We start from the raw sequence: 26,381 nt of genomic DNA on the forward strand, positions 1-26,381 counted from the left end.
TCCCAACAAAATCTGAGTCCCCTCTGGCTGCTTTAGAGTTAACAAGTTTCACTGCAGAATCTGGGTTCCCAAGGAGGCTGTTGCATTGCTTTGTGTGTTACATTTCCCCTGCTCCCCTTAGGGAAGAAAATCTCCGCGGGTGTGAAGGGGCATATGATGGAGCCTTGCACAGAATCAGGCCACTGGTCCATGCCATATTGCACAAGTATCCAGTTTTGTGTGGGACATCCCAGATTAACAGAAGCCACACTGCGGTGGTGACAGTGGCTGCGGCTGCAGAGGTAGCAGAAGAAGAAGAGGAGTTTGGAGTTGATATCCCGCTTTATCACTACACCAAAGGAGTCTCAAAGCAGCTAAGAATCTCCTTTCCTTTCCTCCCCCACAACAAACACTCTCTGAGGTGAGCGGGGCTGAGAGATTTCAGAGAAGTGTCACTAGCCCAAGGTCACCCAGCAGCTGCATGTGGAAGAGCAGAGTCGTGAACCCGGTTTACCAGATTACGAGTCTACCGCTCTTAACCACTACACCACACTGGCTCTCAGCAGAGGCTGTGGCAGCAGGGAAAGAGAGAGAGGTCCACTGTTGGCACTGAGACACCCACCCAGGATGTCGTAGCATAAGTGCTCCAAGGAAGCCTCAGGTGGCAATGGCATGAGCTGGCAAAGGTAAAGTGGCAGTAGTATGTGTGTGAGTGGGACAGCAGCTTGGAGCGGGTGTGTGTGTGTGTGTGTGTGCAGGGCTGTCTTAAGCATATCCGGTGCTGTGGGGCAAAGATCCCTCTGGCGCCCCCCCCGGCAACTCCAAAACAAGGGAGGGGGCTGTGGAAAATGTCCTCTGCCTCCCCCACTGCCACGATCCCTGGCATGGTGGCGTCGATCAAGCAGGAAAATGTGCTGGTGGATATGTTATCTGGCATTGGGGCGCCCAAGAAGGCAGCCCAGGAAGGCTGCGCGCCGCCTTTCGCCAGGAAGCAGGACGAGCACAGCGACTGGGATCAGGGCCATCTTTAACAGATGCAGAGGCTTGGGAGGGAAGCTGCGTGCCCGCCAGCCATATAGTTGGCGGGGTGCAGCTGGCAGGTGTGCAGGGAAAGGGGAGGCTGCCAGCAAAGCCGCACAGCTCCCCCACTCGCTAGGGCGCCCCTGGGAGGCCAGCGCCCTGGCGCAACGAACCACTAACATCAATGGGAAAGACGGCTGTGTGTGTGTGTGTCCCAATTTGCCCTCCCCAAAAGTTGGAGAGAATGTTATCCATCTCTACAGCATAACCTTCCCATGGTGCGCCACATTAATAATAATAATAATAATAATAATAATAATAATAACAACAACAACAACAACCATCACCAGCCCATCTAGCTAGGTTTCCCCAGCTACTCTGGGCAGCTTCCAACAAAATATTAAAATACAATAATTCATCAAACATTAAAAGCGTCCCTAAACAGGGCTGCCTTCAGATGTCTTCTAAAAGGCTGATAGTTGTTTATTTCTTTGACACCCGGTGGGAGGGCGTTCCACAGGGCGAGAAGGCCCTCTGCCTGGTTCCCTGTAACTTTGCTTCTTGCAGTGAGGGAACCGCCAGAAAGCCCTCGACCTGACCATTCAGCAGTGGAGCAGCACGTCTGTGGCTCTCCAGATGTTGCTGGACTCTCAACTCCTGCCAGCTCCAGCCAGCAGGGCCAGTGGTCAGCAATTATGGGAGCTGTAGCCTGGCAACTCCTGGAGGGCCACTGGTTCCCCAACTTTGCATTAGGTCACATTCAGGAAGAAAGAATCCCTGTGAAAACCAGTGAAATAAAGATCCTTTAAAATGCGTAAATACTATCTGAGTGTTTTCTTGCCATCCATAGCAAATAGCTTCCTTCTATACTTGCTTATCATGCAAAGCCTTTTTTAAAAAAACAAAAACAACAATGAAAACACTCCATTAACTAAGCATCCTCATTGTGCAAATTGCAAACCACTGCATGACAAACAAAATTATAGGTTTGAGACACACTCAATGAATGTGTGGAAGAGCACTTCTGAAAGGGTTGTACTAAGGTCTTTGGGAGTCTTTCGTGATGCAATTGAATTCTTCCCCCTTGGTAGAATTCCCATTGTTCCAGATTTGCAGCCTGAAACACCCCACGTAACTAGCTTGTGAGCAAGTGCCCAATTGCTACAGAGCCAAAAGGCAACTATGGGGAGCCTTTGGCCTTCCAGATGTTGCTGAACTGCAAATCCCATCATCCTCAGCAAGCATGGTCAATAGCTAGGGATAATGGGAGCTGTGGTTCAGCAAGAGGTCCAGAGTCTCACACTTGGATTCTGGACTCTGCCAGTAGACAGGCCATCAAGGGCCACAGGGCAGCTTGCTCTCAAGAAAAACGTCATCACAAGGGCAAGACCCACCTGGCTGCATCCACCAGCCAGTGAAGCTGCATCCCTGGAGCAGCAGAAAATAATCCGGGATGCTGGGCTGGCATCTTTAGTATGGAAAGGCTGCATAAATCATTATTGCCAGCATGAGACGTGTTGCAGTAAAGTGACAAATGTGGGCTTGCATCAGCTTGTCACTTTTCAAACCCACAATGTTGCTCCATTTTGTGGGGCCTTTTGTAGGACAGAAGCAATTGCCGGTCTGCGATGCTCGTAATCCATCGCTTTCCCGTCTTTTGGCTTCATTTTATTTTATTTTTACAAGTCCACCTTGAGTGGTGATGCTAAAAGAAAGCAGTTAAAGACAACCTGAAAAGCAAACTGCGAGTTTGAGGGGCGGAATAGAACCGTTTGGTAGACGAAATAAAGCAGGATGCAGTTAACTTTTTTGCCTTCTGGAAAGAATGACTGCCAGAAAAGAACAATTATTGCCTATCTGATTTTTTGTGTTTTTTTTTTAAAAAGGCAAGCACCTACTTTAAGAATGATTTGTAGGTTGTGGGTTTTCAGAAGGTGCAATCAGCTGAAGAACTATTTTGCATTTTGCTTCTGGTCTTCTTTCTTTTTCCTTTTTCTTTTCTGCTGTACTTTCAGATGATGTTGGAGTGTATCACCCATATTTCACCCCAAAGCATCTTTGTTTGGTTTTGTGGAGGCCATGGAAGTGGTGTAGAGAAGCTGCCAAGGCTCATGGCAAATGTGCGCATTTATTCTCTCTCTCTCTCTCTCTCTCTCTCTCTCTCTCTCTCTCACACACACACACACACACACACACTCCACTTCCATTGAGCAAACCAGATTTGCACATCTTTGTAGGACTGCAAGCTACCCCATGGGAAACTTACTGACACATACATACAATTTATAGGTTGCCCTATAACTAAAGTTCACTGAGCAGCTTGCAGGGATTAAATCACACATCAATTACAATAAAAGACAAAATGCAAGCGATGCAATACCATCCCATACCCACCCTACAATCTTTCCAAGACTGGAGGGGCAAATAAGATTGCTAGCCCCAGGGTGGGCATATTCCTCCCCACCACCCTAAGACTGTACTGGGGAAACAGAAGGGGATCCTGCCATGATTCACCCCCTGGCAGGCAGAACACCACCTCATACTGAGAGAGATCCTTGGTCCATCTACCTCAGAATTTTTTTTTATTCAAAATTATAACAAGACATATTATCCAAAAACATACCATCCTTGTTTTCCCCCTCCCATTTTTCCTCCCTCCCCCCCCCACAAACCCCCCCCCCACCCCCCGACTTCCCTCAGTTCCAGTCTTTGGTTTCTCTAATAATGCTGTTTTCTGCATGTTACAAAGTTGTATAGATCCTCAAACTATTTAGCTGATTATTATCAATTCTTGACACTGGCTGGCAGCAGCTCACTGGGGTTTCAGGACAGGATTCCTTCCCAGTTGTATCTGAAGATGCCAGGGATTCAGCAGATGCTCTCTCCTTGATCTACAGACTCTCCCCACCAGCTGTAAGGTTTTCAGCAGCTGCATCAAGGAAGCCTCCATGGCGGCTCCTGTTCCTTCCAGGCACCAAGGGATTGCTCACCCCCTTATTCCTCCCTCCCCCCCAAAAAAGTTGAGATTCCAAGAATGTTTGCACCCAATAGGAAGTAGCTGGCGCAGAACCCTCAGACACGCACAGAGGGGGAGCCACACCAACAACATTTGGTCTGCACACTTGTTTTTTCATGGCATCCATTTAATTAATTAATTTGCTTAACAGGACGTATATACTTGCTTTATCATCAAAACCTCTAAGTGGCTTCCGGAATAACATACATTGAAATCACTAAATACAATCAGATGTTGAAAATGAGTTAAGGTCTTTAAGGTAAAGGGACCCCTGACAATTAAGTCCAGTCACAAACGACTCTGGGATTGTGGCGCTCATCTCGCTTTAAAGGCTGAGGGAGCCGGCGTTTGTCTGCTTCCACAGACAGTTTTTCCGGGTCATGTGGCCCGCATGACTAAGCCATTTCTGGCGAAACCAGAGCAGTGCACGGAAACGCCGTTTACCTTCCTGCCAGAGCGGTACCTATTTATCTACTTGCACTGGTGTGCTTTTGAACTGCTAGGTTGGCAGGAGCAGGGACCGAACAACGGGAGCTCATCCCGTCGTGGGGATTTGAACTGCCGACCTTTCTATCAGCAAGCCCAAGGCTCAGTGGTTTAACCCACAGCACCACCTGCGTCCCTTTACCTAAGTATAAATAAAACCAACTTATTATTTAAGAAACCACATACATTATCAAATAAAATAGCGCATCAAAATTATGCCTGGGGGCAGGCTTGCTTAATTATTATAATTATTTTTAAGGTAGCAAAAGCAAGACAGTGAAAGCACCGGCCGAATGTCAATAGGCAGGGCCAACTTGTAGCTGTTGCCGCAATGATAGATCGATCCCTGGCAAGGGTATGTGGAAAGTGTCACTTGGGAATGTGCGCATTTCGGCCGACCAAAGCGGTCAGGTGGTCATATGTTGGATAGAATGAGAAGCAATTAGAAGCAAGTGCTTCAAACAGGCAATTGTGCCATACCCTACCCAATCATTAAGCCTGACTTAAGGCGTCAGCCTCTTCCTTGAAGGCCTCTCTTCCTGGTGAACCTCATTGTCTCCTCTTTGCCGTGTCACCTGGATCCCTTCTGCAAAATTAAAGCACCAGGCAGACGCAAGGACGTTGCAATCCAAATCTCAGCGGCATCTCCATCTCTTTTCGCCCCCGCACTGGTGCACTAAACCTTTTGTTTCTATTGGACTGAAGAGTTGGGGGGGAGGGTTCAGTTTGTTTTCCCTCTTTTCTTTTTAATATAAACATCAAATCTCTTAATTCTCTGACCCAGAAATCACAAGCAATCCTCATAATAAAAAAAATCTGGGACAAACGCTCTCTCCCTCTAAACACATATTCCCAGATGTACAGACTTGAAGATCCTCTGAAACTCCCAAATCTCCCTATTTAAAGTGATTTTGATTGATGTTTTATAATGTTTGTATGCAAACTCATTCTACCCCGATTATGGAGTTGTTTTCTGGTACCACCAGCTCCCTGCTATTAAACAATATGCACTTCTGCTTCTTGCAAGCAAGGTAGTTTCTTCTTTGCTGCCTTTCCCAGTGACTGGGAAGCAGGGGTGCTTCTGGAATTTGGGCTTTGCAAATATCGATACTAATATAATAATAATAATAAATTTTATTTATATCCCGCCCTCCCCAGCTGAAGCTGGGCTCAGGGCGGCTAACAACAATCAAATAATCAAACAATCAAATACTACACCCTCCAACATGTCCAGGCCAAAAACCAGGTCACATGAGATCATGGGCACCAAAAAATGTGTGTTTTGGGGAGCCGCAATCTCATGCAACTGGATCCCCAAAACAGGACAGCTGAGGGTTGTGTTGATACAATGGTTCTGCGGACCCATCTCCATCCAGCCATAGAAACTCTCTCCAGACTATGCCCCAGCTCCCTAAGCCATGTCCCTTGCCAGCAGTGCTCCATTGCCTTTGCCTAAGTGGAATGTGTCCTTGAACACTGGTGTAAATGTCCCTTGCTTGCCTGGATGGAGCAATGGGCGAGTGCAGAATCTACTTGCAATTGTAGAAGTGGAGGAGGAAGAGACTCACAACACCGCTTCTGTGCCCCCCCCACTATGTGAACAGCCACTCACATTGGGTGAGTATAAGGTCCCTCCAGGTAGTGAAACATTATAAAAGTTGCATCACCAACACACACACACGCACACACACACACACACACACACACACACACACACACACTCTCTCTCTCTCTTTTAGGGCATCTGTGACTAATGTGGGCACAGGTGAGCAATTTGGACAGCGAGAGGGTTTTTGTTGGCTAGTGTACTTCCGCGGAGTGATTTGCAATGTTGAGTTTTTCCATCTCGCTCTACAGAAAAGATTTGCAGAGTTATGACACAGCAGGCAGCAAATCCATAACAGCAGAAGTGTTGGAAGCATTGTCGCATAATTAATAAATCCTGACTAGAAGCCTGCGACTCAGGTTTGGCTAGTTGGTGCAAATCACTGTGAAATTCAGCTCTCTCCCACTATCCATTCTATAGCCTGGAGGTCTTAGGGTTTTCACCTTGTAACATCAGCCTGACACTTGTGAAGCTCCAGTGGAGATTTCCAGTAAGGAAAGTGTCAGCTGCTTAAATCAGCCTTTCTCTGGTCCCCTTGCTTTGGTTTGCTGTTTCCAGCTTATCACACACACTGCCCTCTTCCTTCTGGCCCCGCCTAGGGACTCCTTGCATCTCAGCTTCCTTACAGAGTGATATCCCTGCCAAACTGACAACTTGTCCTTCCATCACAGAAGCCAAACTGCATATATTCCGCTGCCTTTTTTTCTTTAATTCCCTGAGCGTCTGGAATATTGGCGACATCACAGCAGATCAGCCAATAAGAGGATTTGTTGCCAGGAACCTGCTACACAATCTTGGAGACATTTTTGATGACGGTGACGCACATGGAATACAGATGGTCCCAGTACTTTCTGATGAGCTTGCACAGGTGCACAGTTTAGAAGGTGCGGGGGACGCAGCAAATACACTTATGCTGACGCTACCAAAGGAATTATTGGATTCTCTCAGGGCTTTGCTGCCTCTTTCGGACTAAGCAGAACATACTCTTAACCCAGACATTGAAGTCAGCAAATCGGATTGCTGAGAGCATACATCTTGAGAAAGTGGCATGTTTTGAAACTAGGTTGGAAAAGCAGAAGACTCTGCCAGGGGAGATTTGGCAGCTGGTTCACTTATAGGTTGAAATATTAACTTACATTTCTGCAGCACACTGTAAGCCATGGTGCTTAAGCCATGGGAAACTGAACAGTCAGTAGAATCACAAGGGCTGCCCATATCATGAACCACCCAGACATCTACTGTATAAGTGAGCAGACACAATATAGCAAACCATGCTTGCTTGCACTTGAACCATACACGTTCTCAAATGTGAAGGATGAGCTGTTCCATCTCTCCCCACCATATAGCCTGGATCTCCAAAAAGATGAATGTATGAACCAGCGTCCCTCAACCCTTGTATACCCCTCCCCATTTGTGACATGCTAGTGATGTAGTGATGATGTCTCAATGATGCTGCTCAAAGTGTATTCTGGGGGAAAGAGGGAAGTTTTAAAAGAGGATATCACCGCATGCTCGGGGTTCTTACTCCTGTGGGGACCTGTTGCGCAACAATAAAGATCGTGGTCTACTGACTGCTGCTTTGCTCCAAATTACTTGGCAGGAACTTCCTTCTTTTACTGACTGCATAGATCCACAGGGGACTTGCACCCCGACGAGCTTGGCTGTTGAATAGTTTCTCACCCTGGAATTTTCTCCATAACGGTGTCAAACTGGGTCTTTAACCAGGGTGAAATAAAGCCTAGTTTCGCCCCTGGCCAAACAAATATCAACGATGGATCGAGATGGCTTCTCACATGACAGACAAAGAAGGGAACCTCACTCAGGGATTCTATAGAAGGTAGGCAGCCCAAATGACGTCCTTTCAGGATCAAAGCACAAGCTACCCATCAGACACTGCCAGAGTTTGGGCTGGTGTAAATCTGGCCTTTTCTAGAGAAAGAGAGAGATGCTTTTTTATAAAAAAGAACACTGGCAACTTTCCATTTCCAGAGCTTTGCCGGCTGGCTCTCAGGAATGCTCATGGAAAGCAAAGTCTCATTATCATGAGTAATTTAGCGTAACTACCCACAGAAATTCAGTAAGGCCAAGCTGGCGACAGCGACGCAGGAGAGGAGCGAATTGCATCGGCGCATCCCGAGATCAGCCATTCCCAGAGCTCAAAACGAAGTTGCCATCTTAATGAGACGGAGCCTTGTTCCCCCCTCCCCCCCCCCGAAATTAAAACACAGGATTTAAAAGCATCCGCAGATCCCAGGCCTGCTTGAGAAAGAACCCAGCCAACGTTTTGTCAAACTGATTTACCCAGCCCCGCACCTTGGCCCCAAGGCTCGCTCTTAAATCGTAGACTGCATTTTGACAAGTGACACTTAAAACATACTTGGAGGAGGAAACGACCAGCAGCACTTCTTAGAGAAGCAGTAAAAGTTCCAGTGGCACCAAAGGCTGAGGGCTGGAGGTAGAGTACAGGGGGGCTCATTACTGCTCATTTTAAAGACCGGCTACATTATTCATGGGATGCAGGTGGCGCTGTGGGTTAAACCACAGAGCCTAGGACTTGCCGATCAGAAGGTCGGCGGTTCGAATTCCCACGACAGGGTGAGCTCCTGTTGCTTGGTCCCTGCGCCTGCCAACCTAGCAGTTCAAAAGCATGTCAAAGTGCAAGTAGATAAATAAGTACCGCTCCGGCGGGAAGGTAAACGGCGTTTCCGTGTGCTGCTCTGGTTCGCCAGAAGCGGCTTAGTCATGCTGGCCACATGACCCAGAAGCTGTACGCTGGCTCCCTCGGCCAGTAAAGCGAGATGAGCGCCACAACCCCAGAGCTGGTCATGACTTGACCTAATGGTCAGAGGTCCCTTTACCTTTAATTATTCATGTTTCTACATTTGAAAAACGTAGTGGTGGCTTGCGATTCTGGGGGGTTACTTGGATTCTGGGTGCAAAGGGTGCATCCTTTGAGCAACAATTATAATGACTTGTTCCATATAGAGTTCATGATTATTATTATTATTATTATTAAGCAGCTATTTCATCAGTGAGAAAGGTAATAAAATACTGCACTTGCCCTCTTCATTTGAATTAGCAACATAGGAAGCTGCCATCTTCTGAGTCAAGCCATTAATCCATTTAGTGTGTACTGTCTACACACTGACAGTCAGCAGCTCTCCAGGGTTTCAGGCAGAAGTCTCTTTCAGCTCCGCCTGGGATGCCAGGGACTGAACCTGGGACCTTCTGCATGCAAGGCAGACAATCTTACCACTGAGCTGCAGACCAGTGGTAGAGCATCAGTTAGGCAGGGGGGCAGCTTTTGCAAAGTCTGAATTCTAGAGTCAAGATTCAACAAGCAACACATGGTGTCAGAAGTTGGCCCGCAGCCTCAACCAGAAACTGGTGCAAAGAGAAATAAATGCCACATTCAGATTGTTGAACTGGAAATATTACAGAGAACTGGGCTTAGAAAGAAGGAGCTGATCCGTACAGGATAAGAGGCTAGAGGTTTACAAGTCCACAGTGCTACTTATTTCTAATATAGACAGGTCTGAAGGGCAGGGTTATCTGTAGACGAGTGCGAGTCACTGGAGGAACGACTGCAGAATTATACTGGAAAGACCTGACATTTTTGCTGCCTCTCTAATAAAGCTGATACTTGGGGTGAACTAATGAAATGGATAAGGAGCAGATTCAGACCAGACCAGTGAAAGGACTTCTCCAAGCTTGACATCATTAACTTATGGACTCTGCTCCTGTGAGATGTGATGGTGGTTCACATGGCTTTGGAAGAGGACTTGGCAAAAACATGAAGGGTAGGCTTACCAAAGGCCGATTATTCCCAGTAGACAAGCAGAACCTCCAGCATCAAACGCAAATCTGCCTTGAGTGCCAGTCGCTGGGAACCAACAGAAAGAGAAGCCCATTGCAAGTTGCTCATCTAGATATGGGGTGGGTAACCTATGGTCCTCCGAGCCCCTCTATATGGCCCCAGGGACTCACCCCAAACCACACACCCTCTTTCCCCCACCACACCTACTTTGTGTGGCTGGAATGTGTCCTCGGACTCTGATAATGTCTTTTGCTGGCCTGGGTATAAGATAGAGAGGGGTGCATGAATGTGTGCAGAAACCAGCCCCCTGTACAAAGGAAAAATCTACATTTATTCCTCCACTTGCTTTTTCCTCTGGCCCTGCCCACCAGGAACATGTGGCCCCTGGAAAGCTGCCCAGGAGAGAATACTGCCCTCAAGCTGAGAAAGGTTCCCAACCCGTAGACTTGATGGACCTTTGGCCAGATGCAAAAGCCCTCTCCCTGTGTTTCCTCTGTTCTCCAGCTTCCCTGCAGCAATCGTCTGTGTAAAAGCAAACACACACAACCCTCTTTTCTCCCCCTTGAAGTTCCAGTACAGATGGATGAATCTCAATCCAATGCACAGTTCGGCCCCCAAACCTGAAGGAATGCCTGCGCAAATACCAAGTAACTCTGTTCCCACAGACTGGAGCTCTCTCTACCCAATTGTCTTTGATCGCATCCACGGACGAACATCTGAACTTTGCAGTTGTGCCAAGCAGCACTGGGGATCGGTGGGGGTGAGAGACTCAGCGAGACACCTGCTTCTCCTTCCATCTTTGTCGCCCAGCTAAAATGCACAGACAAAAGACAGCTAGCAAGCGCAACTCCTTTGGGACAAAGCCATCGGAGAAAAGGAGTCTGGCAGAGGAAGATTCTTTCCCGTGGCCTCCAGTTATGAATACAAATGTTTGTATTCCCTCTTAGAACTTAAATTCGCCCAAAGGGCAGCCGGCGATGGCATGGAGAGAAGCAAAATGAAAGGAGGTATTGGAGCAAAGAGGATATTCAGAGCAGAACAGGGACTGAGGCTTTCCCCCCAATGTGAGGGGGGGGGGGGGAGAGAAACTTTGAAGAGAAACTTTGCTCTAGCCTCTCTCTAGCAGGGGTTGAACTAGATGTGACAGCAACAGACACCTCTATTTAACGGGAGGCAAATGTTGAAACTAAAACAGGGCATTGTACGTTTACATTTTAGAAAGTTCTATAAATCGCTGTGTCAAAAAGCTTTCAGAGTGGTGTGCATGACAAATTTACAGATAACACAGCTAAAACCCGTGAAACTATTAAGAGGAAGGAATATGTACACATCATGATCACCATTAAAGCACAAATAAAAATCAGTAGAACTTTTAAAACATGGATAGGCAAACTAAGGCCCGGGGGCCGAATCTGGCCCAATCGCCTTCTAAACCCAGCCCGTGGACAGTCTGGGAATCAGCGTGTTTTTACATGAGTAGAATGTGTGCTTTTATTTAAAATGCATCTCTGAGTTATTTGTGGGGCATAGGAATTCGTTCATTCCACCCCCTTCCAAAATATAGTCTGGCCCCCCACAAGGTCTGAGGGACGGTGGACTGGCCCCCTGTTGAAAAAGTTTGCTGACCCCTGTTTTAAAACAAGCATAAGTACAGTGGTACCTCGGGTTACAGACGCTTCAGGTTACACATGCTTCAGGTTACAGACTCCGCTAACTCAGAAATAGTACCTCGAGTTAAGAACATTGCTTCAGGATGAGAACAGAAATCGTGCTCCGGTGGCGCGGCAGCGGCAGGAGGCCCCATTACCTAAAGTGGTGTTTCAGGTTAAGAGCGGACCTCCAGAACGAATTAAGTTCTTAACCCGAGGTACCACTGTAACTGCATGACAGGTCTGGGTGGGCTTGCTGAAATCAGTCCAGAAAGAGTTCCTATCTCCTTGAATTCATTTCCAGCAAATAATTTGGCCTTCCTTGGGGCCAGTGCCTTTTGAAGCAGGATGCGCTAGCTTCCATTTCATTGAGCTGGCAAAGTGAATGCAAAAAGGCAAAAACATTGTGATTGCTTAACTGGCTCTATACTACTTCCAAGGTCGGTGCAGGACAAACTTCCACATAGTAAATTCACACCAACAGCAAGGGCTGCCAACCTTTCTGCCGACCCCTGTAAACTGCACACTCTGTCATGGTGTGTCTCCATCATTTCTTAAGAACCAGCCTGTTCCCTAATGGCTGATGCCTTCTGTGTGTCTTGATGATGTTTCATTGCACTGACATGTTTTACCACGATTGCATTAATTCGTTGTTGTAAACCGCTTTGGAATTTATTGTTTAAAAAAACAAAAACAAAAAAGAGTTTCCTTATGAATAAATAAAAAAACAGAAAATTAAAAAAAAAGATTTGTAGCTAGAATGATGGAGACCAAAGAAAATAAAAGCAAATAAACATTTAAAGGATGAAAGACACAGACACTAATAAGAGAATATAAAAAGTTTCACAACACTGGGAAGAAAACATATGCTGGTACTTCATTGTGTTAATTATTGTTTTGACAAATAATAAACAAAGAGAGAATCGCTCCAGTTTTTGAAAATATGTTCTTGTCCTCCCCCCTTATTAAACAAATTGGCTCACAGTTTCACACTTCCCCCTCCCTCCCACTCCGCTAACTTCTGATTAAAATCTGGTAGGGTCCTGAGTGTTGGTAGTACAACAGCAAGGATCACTCAGTATGCAGCTTTAACATTGATTCCGCTAATGATAAAGTCAAGTAGACAAGAAGGGGACCAATGGGAGTGTTGCCTAGCAACCAGGAAGGATGGGATGATCTTTGCTGAGCTGGCACGTGCTCCAATGGTTTGGGGCAGTTCTGAGGCAGTTTTCCCCTGTAAGTTTGCATGTATGTCTCCCAGCTATGTACAAGAAAGACAAAGCCCTTTCTCTTCAAATTATACACTGTTTTTGTTCAGTTTGCTTAGTAAATCGGAATCAGGATTTTTCTCTCTGGACCCCATCTGCATTAGTTTAAGTGACTTTGTTAAGAATGATCATCCAGATAAAATTGCCCTGGAGACTTAGGAACATAAGAGCCCTGTTTAGATCAGACCAAAGGCCGTCTAGCCCAACATCCTCTTTCCCCCTGGAACCAGTCGGATGCTTTCAGAAAGCCCACAAAACAGGCACGTTGATGCGTCAGTTTTCATGTCCTGTAAGCCCCCTCTGCCCTGCAGCTTCTAGGAATACAGTGGTACCTCGAGTTAAGAACTTAATTCATTCTGGAGGTCCGTTCTTAACCTGAAACTGTTCTTAACCTGAAGCACCACTTTAGCTAATGGGGCCTCCCCTGCTGCCGCACCACCAGAGCACGATTTCTGTTCTAATCCTGAAGCAAAGTTCTTAACCCAAGGTACTATTTCTGGGTTAGCGGAGTCTGTAACCTGAAGTGTCTGTAACCCGAGGTACCACTGTAGTGGCTTCATACTAGATGGAGATTATTTCCTAACCATCAGAGTCAAGTAGGTAGCCATGTTGGTCTGCCGTAGTCAAAACAAAATAAAAAAATTCCTTCCAGTAGTACCTTAGAAACCAACTAAGTTTGTTATTGGTATGAGCTTTCATTTGCATGCACACGAAAGCTCATACCAATAACAAACTTAGTTGGTCTATAAGGTGCTACTAGAAGGAATTTTTTTATTTTGTTTCATCAGAGTCAAGGAAAACATGAAAGGTGCACAGTTGGATTAGAGAAAGGGGTTGTCTGTCATTATTTTGTGGGGAAGATCCAGGCGCATACCTGGAAATGTAGGTTTGCACAACTGAAGTAGATTAAAGCACTCTGTGAACAAATGCTCCCTGTGAACAAATGCTCGTCAAAGACTGGACATGGTCTATCTTCCATCATGGAAGCAAATCAGGATGGATGCTCAATAAACAAGCCACCTGGAGGAGCCTATGGTCCACATAATCCAGCATCATGCAGATGTTTTCTGGAACACCCACAAGCAAAGTATGATGGCTAAAAAATCCCAACCCTTTCCAAGTGGTTACCCTCCAGAATGCCACCTCTGAACCTCAAATAGCTAAAAGCAATAAAGGCTGATTTGCTAGGTTGATCAGCTGGCTCTGTCTGCCTCTGCCTCAGGCTCCCTCTACGGTTGGTCTCCCTGGCTCCCACCCTACCAGCCTCAATAGGCACCAATCACCATGAGCTAAAAGCCATTCATCTGGCCCTCCTTGAGCTGAACCACCTGAATTCAGAAGAAGAGGAGAGGAGAGGGAGGGATGGGTGCTAAGCACCAGCATGATCTCTTCGCATTCGAGGCAGGCTCCAACTAACCATTTTGTTTTTGCTCCCTTGGCTAGACTGCCTACTGAGGAATATAGCAGACTGCAAAGCAACCTGGATTCAGAAGGCAAAGCGGGAGAATGACAATGCGAGCCATCCATCAGCTTTCACGTTTCTTTGGGCAGCTTATTAGGAAGTCGTGCCATCAAATTAAAATTCAGTTAGGGGGAAGGGAACGGAGGCGATCCCCAAGTTTTAATCTAGCTAACATCATTGGAATGCTTCACCCCAGTCTGACACGGCACAGGAAGAGTCTATAACTCTCCTGCAAGCTTCGATTCTCTTGCTCTTTTTCTTCTAATCATGCAGAATGGCATCTTAGCTGCAATTTTCAGTGGAGAGGAGGGGGTGTGAGAGCCATCATTCTAAAGTGCAAGAGCTCTATTCACATTGTATTTACTGCAGAAAGTACTTGGAGACATAATATTCCTCCAAAGGTTAGCACAATTCTCTATCGCTGTCGTTTCATGCTTCCTGACTTTCAAATATGATGGGGGTAACGCTTCAGCAGCCTTGGGGTTTATTTGCGTGGATTCCAAAACAGGATGTCTTCGAGAGAGAGCGCTGCCTCTCTACGCAGAGATTCGCAAACACACTTGCTGCAAACAAGCCACTTCAGTAACTGTCTTGTATTTTCCACTCATCACTGCTGAGACCTCTGCCAAAACAAAGACTTCTTTGTTCTCCCGTTCATCGGCAGCCTCGTTCCCACCCAGTCGAGATGACCCAATGGATTTATGGCTTCAGCTGAAAGTCACTGTGGTGCAGTGGATGGAAACATAGGAAGCTGCCTTCTGCAGAGTCCGGTAGTTGGTCCATCTGTGCTCAGCATTGTCTGCACTGACTGGCAGCAGCTGTCCAGGATTCTAGGCAGCATTCTTTCCTGGCCCTACCTAGAGAGGCCAGGGATTGAACTTGGGATCTTCTGCATGCAAAGCAGATGCTCTACTACTGAGCTAGAGGCCTTCTGTGGACTACAGACACACAAGAGAAGGTTCACATCCTTATTTAGTCATTTGGCTTCCCAAGTGACCTTGGGTAAGCGCTCTTTCTCAGCCAAATCTACTGTATTTTTCGCTCTATAGGACACACTTTTTCCCCTCCAAAAATTAAGGGGAAATGTGTGTGTGTCCTATGGAGAGAATGCAGGCTCCTTGGCTTCAGCGATAGCAACGCGAAGCCTCTGAAGCGCAGAGGGAGCGCTCCCTCCACGCTCCGGAGGCTTCGCGTTGCTTTCGCTGAAGCCTGGAGAGCGAGAGGGGTTGGTGTGCACCAACCCCTCTTGCTCTCCAGGCTTCAGCGAAAGCAACGCGAAAAGCCTTCGGAGTGCAGCGCGAGTTCCCGCTGCGCTCCGCAGGCTTCAGGTTCCTTTTGCTGAAGCCAGGAGAGCAAGACTCTCCTGGCTTCAGCAGAGAGGGAGAGCTTCGCAGCGCCCCTTCAACCAAGCGGGAGGAGAAATTGAAGGGGCTCCGTTTCTCCTGCCACTTCACTGAAGGGGTGCTGAGCAGAGAGGGGGAGATTTTTTTTTCTTGTTCTCCTCCTCTAAAACAAGGTGTGTCCTATGGTTCGGTGCATCCTATAGAGCAAAAAATACGGTACTTTGCAGCGTTGCTGAGGAAAACAGTGGGAGTGAAGGGAAAGAGGAACCTGGTGGGCTGCCCTGAACTCTTTGGAGGAAAAGGGGAGATTAAAAAATGTTGTTGTTTTTTTAAAAATTGCTGCAATGACCATCTGGTCCAACATCCTCGTAGCGTTTGCCCTCCAATGTGTGTGACATCGTACTGGGTTCATAGGAAAAGTGTTAACTAATTGTAAAATGACTAACCAGTGGGAACCCAGGGGGCAGAGTTAACTGTGTATAAGGTTTAAGCACAGAGGGGTTTTTTTGAGAGAGAGTTAGAGTTGTGAAGAAGACAGTCTGGAGTTAGAAGAGACAGAGAAGATAAGTCTGTGGTTTGGGCTAGTCTGGTGGGAGAGAGTGAGAGAATTTGTTAAGAAGGGTCAGTCAAACAGTTGAGATAATCAGTCAGAAGGTATTAGGAAGGTATAGGCTAGTAAAGAAACTAAAGTTAAGATGCTGACAGGAATATTATCTGAGAAACCATAAACTTGTTAACGTTTGTAAAATAACTTGGTTTTTTCGGTTCACTTTTAACAACTGACTGGACTCAGTGTTTTACCAGAGAGTAACTGGTTGGTGGCAGCGGGGAAGTGAGCACAGTGGTGGCACAGGGATCAATAGACCGTTAAACGTCCGGGGACCCTGTGTGATCGACACAATCCTGTTCACACCCTGGCCAACCAGAATCTGAAAGCAACATCACTCTCTCCACCTATCACAGCGTCCTCAGGTACAGAATGTCCAGAGCAAGGAATTAACTCTTCATTGTCAAAAGCACACCGCCTACAAGTTAGGGAGAGGCATGTTCACCAGTCTTACGTCTCTCAGCTACTCCTAGGTGGGCAGCTAAGGAGGCTGTTGCTGCAACAGAGAGGCCCTGTCCCTAATCTGTGCATCTCCCCCAGCTGAGCTGCAGGCAAAGCAGACACAGACTCTGCCTCTGTGTAACCTTCTGCCCCCCCTGGTAGCGAGAGAGAGGTGGGCAGCAGCAGGAGGAAGAAGAGGAGGCATGGAAGCCCTTGACTTTACACCAGCCTGATCTCTCTCTCCCACTTCCTGCACCTGTTCTTCACTCTCCAATCCCGAAGCTTCTCCTGCCTGATCTCCCAGCTGTTCCAAGCTCCCTAAGATCACCGATTCCTTCTTCCAAGTCAGACTCCAACCACGCCCCCTTTCTCCAGGTGCCCACTCTTCAGCAGCCGGTCAGCATTCTGCAGTGTCCAGCTCATCCCTAAAACCACCTGTGATTCCCAGCAACTGCTCTTCAGAGACATACTGCCTTCAACGGAGTGGAGGTGTGAACATAGCCATCATGGCTACTAGCCATCAAAAATCTTATTTCCCATGAATTTGCCTAATCTTTGTTTACAGCCCTCCATGTTTGTGGCCATCAACTACCTCTTGTGGGGAGCAAATTCCACAATTTAACTAGGCACTGTGTGAAAAGTCCTTTTTTGGTCTGTCCTGAATCTTCCAGCATTCACTGGATGCCAACAAGTTCTAATATTATGAAAGAGGGGGAAGAAAAGACTCTCTGCTCGATGCAAAATTGCATATACCTTTATATATTCTGGGGGTTTTTTTGGTACGTGACATCCCATTCAACCAAACACCCTCCCAAGGGAAGACAGTTAAACCCACCCTGTTGGGGGAGAAAATCAGAAAACTACCGTATTTTTTGCACCATAACACTCACTTTTTTCCTCCTAAAAAGTAAGGGGAAATGTCTGTGCGTGTTATGGAGGGAATGCCTACGGGTGGCATGCCTACGGATTTTCCTCCTCTAAAAACTACGTGCGTGTTATGGTCGGGTGTGTGTTATAGAGCGAAAAATACGGTATCCCTCCATATGAAACTATTTAATGATAATAAATCATACTTGGATTAGATTAGGCTGGAGAGTTTGCAGCCCATTGAAAGACATTATATTTATCCAGTTCCCCTTTTACTTGATTTGCAGTCATATTTTATAGTGGCCTTTTAATCTCATTTCACAGCATAAACCACTTTGGGAATCCCCACACAAGCAAGGTGTACATTTGAGAAATAAATAAAAAACATAAAAAATGAGGTCAAAGGTGCAGTTGAAGCCCTGGATTTCTCCTGCAATCAGCACAGCCTTTCCCAGGGGCTCACAAACTGAACACTGTATTCCCTACTGAGTTTTAAGAGGAAGAAGCGGCTGATTGACTTTCTGCATGGTTTTGAGAGTGTCTCTCTGAACGCCAAGGCAGCCACTGTGATGATAGAGCTGTTAGCTTAATGATCTAATTAGACAGGAAACAGCATTTCCAGAGGGCTTACCTATTACATCTATTGATTCCCACCCATTTTAAAGATATCTCCCTCTCTCTCAGGAACAGAGGAACCTGCCTTATACAGAGTCAGACCACTGGCTCATCTAGCTCATTATTGCTTGCACTGACTGACAGTGGCTTTCCAGGATTTCAAACAGAGGTCTCTCCCAGCCCTATCTGGAGATGCTGGGGGTTGGATGTGGGACCTTCTGCATGCAAGGTTAATATTAACTGTTGCTTAGCATTATGTGCAAATCCAGACCAGCTTCTTAACTATGGCTAAGGCATGTTCTGTGAGGTGATAAACCAAGGTTTAAAGGATTGTCTGTCAGATATGCCTCTGCTTTAACCATGGTCTATTAACCATGGTGAGCATTAACCAGGATTCAGCACTACGTGCAAACCAGGCTAGTGTGAGTTTCATGGCTGAGCGAGGATTCAAAGTCAGGTTGCCTTATTCCTAGTCCAACGCTTGCAATTGCATGCTCTATCCCCTTCGCAGATATGAGAAAACAACACAGCAAGCTAAGGTAACAGTTCCTGCCCCAATAAGTGCTTCAATTTCATTAGGTCTTTTGGGGCTCCTACAAAGATGCAAAATCGATTTGAGCATCTTCTCAGGTGACTGTACCACTTCAAAATGTGAAAGGTGGAGTTTGATGGCACTTCCTTCTATTACGGAAAGCTTACATGTCAAGGAAGTGGCTGCAGGAAAAGAGTCAGGCAGGCAGGCCTTCCCATGGGGGAAGACGCCAAACAAGAATTCCCCTCTACCTGAACTTGGAGGTGGTACGGTCCTCTCAGAACAGTGAACTGCCTGAGTGGTTGGATCACTGAATAGATTCTTAATGCGATTCTTCAGTGAGTCCCAGACCCATCTACTCCCAGCGATTTCCCAATATAAAAAGACACACCTCATTGATTCATTCTTTCTTTCTTTAAAAAGAAGAAAAGGGCTACTTTAAAAACTACCCATGAACAAACCCAACACCTCTAGTGGAGTTGTTCATGTCATCCCATTTGCAGAATGTCCCACACAAACAGTATAAGCAGGTGAGGTGCTCCATACCAGAAATGTAGGCAAAGATAGACTGTTGCTTCCAGAGTCAGGTGTTGGTCTGATGCAGTAGAAATATAAAAATAAAATAATAAAATTGTCCAGTAGCACCTTAGAGACCAACTAAGTTTGTTCTTGGTAGAAGTGTGCATGTACACGAAAGCTCATACAAGGAACGAACTTAGTTGGTCTCTAAGGTGCTACTGGACAAATTTTTTGTTGCTTCCAGACAGCCAGTATATTGCTGGAGGGAATCGGGTAAACACTGGGAATTTAGATTTGCACAATTGAAGTGGATTAAAGTGCTCTGTCAACCCAGCACAACAAATTCACCACTGTTTTTGTGGATAGGAAAGTAATGGGGGGAACATGCTGAAAAGCATGGGATGAACGATAAACAGTAAGACCAATAAACCCCACACAAGCAAACCAGGATGAATGAGCACTGTTATATAACCTCCCTGCCAACAAATCAGAACGGAAGCTCAATAAAGACTGGGCATAGTTTAACCTCTGCATAGGTTCCCTGCAAGCAAATCATGATGACCACTCTGCAATTTGGAAGAGCCACTGGTGTGCTCAGCACATTCCATTAGGAATTCTTGACCATGGAAGTGGTCAAGAAGCCCAAACAGGATATTTTTCCTGCAGAGAAAAAGACCAGTGCCAAGCAAACCAGAGGGCAGATCTGGAGGGACGTGGGTGGGCTGGCTCCTTGTTGCTTGCATGCCAAAACAGCAGCCTCCACAAGATCTCTCAGCACAAAAAAATGAGAGCAAAGCTTGGATGAAGACAGAGCTATGAGACAGAGACAGGCGCAGGCAGAAGAAAAAGGCTGGGATGGATCTGCAGCTTCTGCCTGCAGAGCAGGGAGTCCCCCTTCCTTCCATACTGCTGCTGCTGCTGGAACCAGTCACCCCACCGCCAGGCAAAAGCTGCAGATCCATTCGAAATTAAAACCAGTCTTTTTCATTCTGCCTGCATTTCTGCCTGCTTCCCTGGATTTAAAAAAGGGGAGTGCCTGGCACGCCCAGGACACCCCCCATGCACGCCCATGGGAGGGGCCCTTTAAATCTGAAAGCAAGCCCAAGTCATTCCTCTCCACAATACACCATTTAAACCCTGTCTCTGACAGAAGATGAAATTCAATCTATTTCGTTTCAAAAAAAAAGATAATCATGTGCCTGCCGTCTTTCAGTTTACAAAATAAAATTAAATCCCAGGACAACCACCAGCAAAGTAAAACAATATTGAAGACACAATCAAGCGATACATAAAAAAAAGCTTCGCACTGGAGGAACAGAGCAATAAATGGCGGGGCAAACTAGACTTGACACTAAATGCATCTTTGCAACTATGGTGCAGAGACTGGTTGTTTTTACATGCAAATTGCATCTCCTGGGGGGCAGCTGATAATTAAGATGAGAGGAGGCATGGAGAGGGAGTTTAACCCTTTCTTTCCCTGTTGCGATCCTGAGAAAAATACCTCTTCTGAAGTTTGCATTTGCTTTCGGGGGGGCAGAAGAAAAACCATACATTGGAGGGAGCTGCCTTATAATGAGTCAGATCATTGGCCCCTTGAGCTCAGTATTGTCTGCACTGACTGCCAGAGGCTTCACAAAGTTTCAGGCAGGGGTTTTCCCCAGCCCTACCTGGAGGCGCTTAAGATTGAACCTGGAACGGACCCTCTGTAAAACCCTCTACAGGTTTAGTTGCTAAATCAAATTTAAGGTCAAGCGTAGCTTGCCCGGCAATGCAAACCACCAGCTAAAAGTTAACTAGGTAACATGCTAGTTACATAAGAAGGTTGTCGAAAAGTACATCAAATCTCATGTCAGGTGAAGTCTCTTGGCACCCACACATCTAGGAGGGAAAGACGGGGTGGGGGGATAGAATAATCCATAGGAATTCCAACAGAGATTCAAAGCATGCGCACTTAGAGCCAGCAAGTCAATGTGATGTTGCGTGTAGAGTATCAGATTAGGACTTGGGAGATCAGGTTTATTAGCTAATCCCTCTTCCGTGGAAATTGTAGCTCAGTGAGGATGATAGGGGTCTCCTAACAACTCTTAGGATCTTCCCAAAGGACAGTTCCCAGGATGCTTTGGCAGCAAGAGGGCGGGGAGCAATCACTGCTCAAAGTAGTACGATACTGCTTAAATGTTTACTGGAGATGGGGTCTCAGTTAAAGGTGATCCCTAGCAAATCCACATCATGTCCCATAACTTTTCATATCTTAACTACTGTGATTTCTGGGTTGCCTTCCTAGGAGCATATGGGCAGAAATAAGAAACACTTCTACCCGTTCGGAACATAGGGAGAGTTGCCTGGTAACCAGGCCCTGAAACACTCTAGCTGCTGGCTTTTGTATTACTACTACTACTACTATTATTATTAAAATCAGATATGGAGCACAGCTATACCACCTGAGTGATCAAGAGGTTTTACACCCATTGTCTCAGGATTTGTTAACACCACTTAAGTGAGAGTTTCTCCCAGTCCCACAAATTTATCTTGGTTAAAGCCACCAGGTGCATCCATCAGAGGCAATTATCAAACCAGAAGCATCTTGGTTTATGACTCACTTCCTGAGTTTATTTATTTCATAGATCTATAGCAGTGATGGGGGACCATTTTCCACCTGAGGGACACTTTCCCTTCTAGACAAACTTCTGAGAGCACCAGGTCAGTGTTGGGCAAGGCCAGAAGCAAAAGTGGTCAGAGCAATGGGTGCAAATTCCATCTTTGTACACCAGGCTTAGTTCCTGCACACACTCATGAAGGTTTCAGTTCAACTCAGTGTTTGACTTGCATGGCTTGCATTTCTCCCTCTACGATATATAGAGCTCAACATTCAACTCAAGTCTTCTCTCCACCAGATCAGAGTTGGCCAAACCATGACCATTATTATCCAGTTCCTCTGAGTCGGCCAGACGTTTCCACAAAGACGGAATGAAAGTTTTTGCTCAGTTCTGAAACATCAATCAAACTGGCTTTGGAAAGTTTCATGCTCACTATCTCATACTTCAATATGATTGCCTCTCACTTTGGGATTTTCCACCTCAACTGCCCTGAAATTCAATAGCTACTTGGATAAACAAGGCTCTCACAGACAACAAGGTTCTTACAGCTAGGCGACCGAGTTTATTACAGAGCACGGTCATCATCCATGGGGGGCGGGCAGAGCCTGTGGCAAACTGCAGTTCTGTCCCCTAAAATGGCCATGAGTGCAATAGAGCAACTTCTATAAACTTGGTCATTTTATAAGGTACAGGGCAGCCCTGCTTTGCATCTCTGGAGGATGCCGCTAGCAGTAAGGTGGCAACTATCTAGGCCAGGTAACTCCAACTTTCTCAGACCTAGGGCCCACTTTGAACCCAGACACGCATTTGGAGACCCATTGTATGTTGGATCAGGCTGCGACCCACCAGTTGTTGGCCAGTGAGCTAGGCCAGCAAGGGAGATAACCAGCCATCACCAATAGGCTCAATAGCTTCTGCTGCACATATACAGACCCGGGTTAGGGAAGAGATTCCAACAAATGCCCAAATAAGGATGGATTGATTCCAGGGCACCAGTTGGTTGAGGGGGAGCCTTCTTGACGTCTTTGATGGAAAAACCAATAACCAGAATCATCTTTGCCTAACGCCTACCATACAGTGAAGGAGGAAAGAACCACACAGAGACAAATAACGATAATAATGGCATTAATTTTTTAACCATTAGTATTAACCACAGACAGAGATATTTCCTCTTTGCCTTTTCACAGCAGACCAACAGGTTACTAAATCAGCAAAGGACTAGAAGTGGCAGCAAGACCATTGCTTTCCTAAACACGCCCCACCCGCACCCCACAAGGCAAGGGATTTAAAAGCCTGAGGAAACTGGTGGGCACCACTACCAACTGCAGTGCTTTCCCACTTTCTGGCCGCCGCCGCCACCACCAAGCGGCTGACTCAGACCGCAACCGTACACCCACATTTATTAGCGGTGAGCCCCCATCCTTCCTCTAAAAACAGCGGGACTTACTTCAGACAAGAGACTGCGCTGCAAAAGCGGCCGATCCCTGCGCCCTTTCCCGGGAGTAAAGTCCCCGTTGAAGGAACACTGAGACTTACTTCCGAGGAATCAGACCAGAGGATGGCTGCAATCCAAAACAAACACGCGCGCATACACACGCACACACAAAAGGAGAACGCTCTTTGGAGAGCTGCGTCGTCTCCTCTCGAGTAACCCGCGCCGCGCTGGCAAGCAATAACCTGTCTCCCTGCTCACGCCACCTCTCCCCCTCTTTTTACCGCTGGTGACCAGCTCCATCCCGCGGCACCTCAAACATACACACACACCACAAAAACCTGCGCACCCCCCCCCCAGGAAATAGGAGGAGCCCTTGTTTGATCGTGCGCCCGCAGATACCCCAGAGCGCGCAGCAAGCTCCGCACACGCCCAACACAAGCGGCGCTGGGAATGGGGTTCGCGGGTGAGGCGGGGGGACCTTTGGCTTCCCGTGATGATCAGAATGGGGCGGGAGATTAAATAAAGAGAATACACCCCCCCAAAAAACAGCCGCCAACTTCATCCTTGCAGCCATGGACAGCCCTTTTCAGCTGCTTGGCGTACGACTCTCTCGCGCTGTTTCTTCGGATGCCCCCCCTTCCTTTCCCTCCCCGGGCAGAAAACCCCACGAAGAGCCCGCCAGGTGCCAACTCACAACTCCCAGCGTGATGTCCTCAGCGGTCGGAGTGGGCGCTGCCAGGGTCCGCCGCGAAGCCAGGCAGAAGGCGAGCATCAGAAACATCTCCTGCGGGAAAGCACTCTGCCGGGGGGCCCCGCTCCACAGCATCCCTCCTGCGCTTAGTCCGCCGCCACCGCCGCCTCCTGCAGCTGCCGAGGCTCCTCAGAGGAAGGGGGCAGAGGGCGTCCAGCACCGCCGAACCGAAGCGGGAGAGAGGCGGGCGGCGACATCCGAGCTCCGCGGCCTCCGGGTAGCGCCGCCGCTGCTGCGGGAGCTGCTGTTGGCCACGCCGCCGCCAGCCCGCCACCTCGGGCGTCAAGAGGCAAGCAGTGGGGAGGACATAGTACGTCCTTGCTCTCCGGTTCGCTTTCCTGGCGGGAGAGTGCAGGGAGGCGAGGGCGAGAGGGGAGGATTTGAAAATGAAAATAAAGGACAGATCCGAAGGTGTAAAAGAAAAAGGCAGCCAAACGCTCCAACTTTTTTACGCGCGCCGGGCTCCCTTTGCAGCGCAGCCGCGCGCCTTCGGGGAAGCGAGCGGGAGATGCAAGCCAAAGCGACGGAGCCCTGGCTTCTCGGACCGCAAGAAAACAGAGAAAACCTGTTGGCAGTGGGTCCCTTTCACCGCGCCCGCCCCTTCCCTCTTCTCTTCTAAAAAGAGTAATAGAATAAAATCCAGCTCCGGATTGCGCTACGCGCCATCCTCTCCAAGCCGCGCGAACACCGGCGAGCAAACCACGTCGAGGAACCGCCGCCGCTCCGCTCTCGCTCGTCTCTGAAGGCGGCACAGCTCCAGCCGGGGAAGTCCTTCGGCTGAGGAGGCGGCGAGAGGCGAAGGAGGGCGGCGCTAAGGGGAAAGAGGAGGGGCCGGCTCAGTCTCGGGAAAACGCTCCCTCGGTGGGCAGCGAGAAACCGAGGCGGTGGTGTGCTGCTGCTGCCGCCACCGCCACCAGCGCCTCCTTTTCCTCCTCTTCCAGAAGCAGCCATTGGCTAAGACCCGAATCCACGTTTCCTTGGGGGTAAGGCACCCACCCCCACCCCCGTTCTCACGGAGGTTCGCTCTCCGCCTCCAGGGGCTCGCGGGGCTGAGATCCGACGCGCACTTTTTTGGAGAGCTCCGTGGAATTAAGAGGGACGGTCGACCTCCGAAGAAAGGGGCGCGCGGAATCTGGCGGCGCGCGCGTCTCTTCTGGGAGAGCATTGGGGCCGCTGCTGCAGTTTCCGCGAGCGAGGCTTCGGGCACCTTGGACTGCTTCCCAACGCGGCTGGTTTAGGCTGTCGAGGTGCCAGGATCAGTCCTCGGGCCAATCCCTGGCTGTGCCATGAGTCCCCCTCCCTTCCTCCGCTGTCCTCCATTTTTCTTATCAACCATTTCCAAGCGCCTGGGGGTTAGCATTTAACCCAAAGGTGCGATACTCACAGCGCCATCGCACCTATATTTGCTTAAAAGGAAGCCACGCTGTGAGAAGAATTTGCCCATCCTCAGCGTATTTCATGTCCATTTTTGCTTGTGTGTGTGTGTGGATTTGGTTCAGGTTCCTGTATTCTTCACACTTTCCACTCCCAGAATGATTTGTTGAGCCTCCTGTTAAGGGTTGTACTGCACCTTCTCAAACTGTGTGATATAGAAGCCTATTGTCCCCTTATTTAAGTGCCAAGAACATCTTTGTTCCTTGGGTGAGATTACAAACATATATAGAGCCAGTGAGGTGAAATGGTTAGAGTGTTAGACTAGGACTTAAGAGACCAGCCTTGAAGCTCCCTGGGTAACCTTGGGCCAGCACTCATCTCTCAGCCTAACCTACCTCACTACCTGTTGTGAGGATAAGATGCCACCCTCATTAAACTTACTACAGGGCCAACTGCATAGGACTGGGTTCATATTCCTAGGTGAGAATGAGGTTTTCAGCGAAGGGAGATATGCAGTTCTATGCTTAGGTATTCTAAGTGCCATTTAACTTTGCAAGGGTTGCCAATATGGGTTTTAAATATACCCAGAGAGGAAATTTTGATTGGCCAAGGGGTGGAGCCAATGCCTACGTTTGCATGTCCAGGAGTGGAACCTGGTAGATTAAGGGTTCAGTCAATTTAGTATTTTATTTGTTATTGGTTGTGTGGATCCTCTATGCTCAGAAGCTGGAAGGCTGCCATCATAACACCACTTACTTAAGAGTAAGCTCCATTGAGTTGACACACACAATAAGCCACTAACAAACACTTGTCAGATGGCAACACATTGCAGGGGCTATTACCTGCATGCCCTACTTGTGGGCATCTGATTGGCCACTGTGAAAATCAAGATGCTGGATCACATTTGGTCTAATCCAGCAGGGATCTCATTAGTTTTGTATTTCAAGTGGTTCAACTTGGCTCACAGACCCCTAAAATAAAGAATACACATTTGATA

General features: G+C 47.6%; 1 protein-coding gene across 2 annotated transcripts in view; it reads right to left on the minus strand.

Annotated features, from left to right (window-relative positions):
- MMP17 (matrix metallopeptidase 17) overlaps positions 1 to 24,977 on the minus strand; it is a 288,088-nt gene extending 263,111 nt beyond the window's left edge. Inside the window, exon 1 of one of the 2 annotated variants that reach the window (XR_013980392.1) lies at positions 23,954 to 24,977. Coding sequence is in view for 1 of the 2 variants with exons in the window: in XM_080985166.1 (XP_080841292.1) it covers positions 23,954 to 24,085 (132 nt within the window). In the remaining variant the exon portion in view is untranslated. The remainder of the gene's footprint in view (positions 1 to 23,953) is intronic. The other variant, XM_080985166.1, reaches the window with a different exon arrangement.
- Between the last annotated feature and the right edge of the window lie 1,404 nt (positions 24,978 to 26,381).

This window comes from Podarcis pityusensis (genome assembly GCF_964106645.2).
Source record: "Podarcis pityusensis genome assembly, chromosome: 16".
In the NCBI taxonomy this organism is placed as follows: Eukaryota; Metazoa; Chordata; class Lepidosauria; order Squamata; family Lacertidae; genus Podarcis; species Podarcis pityusensis.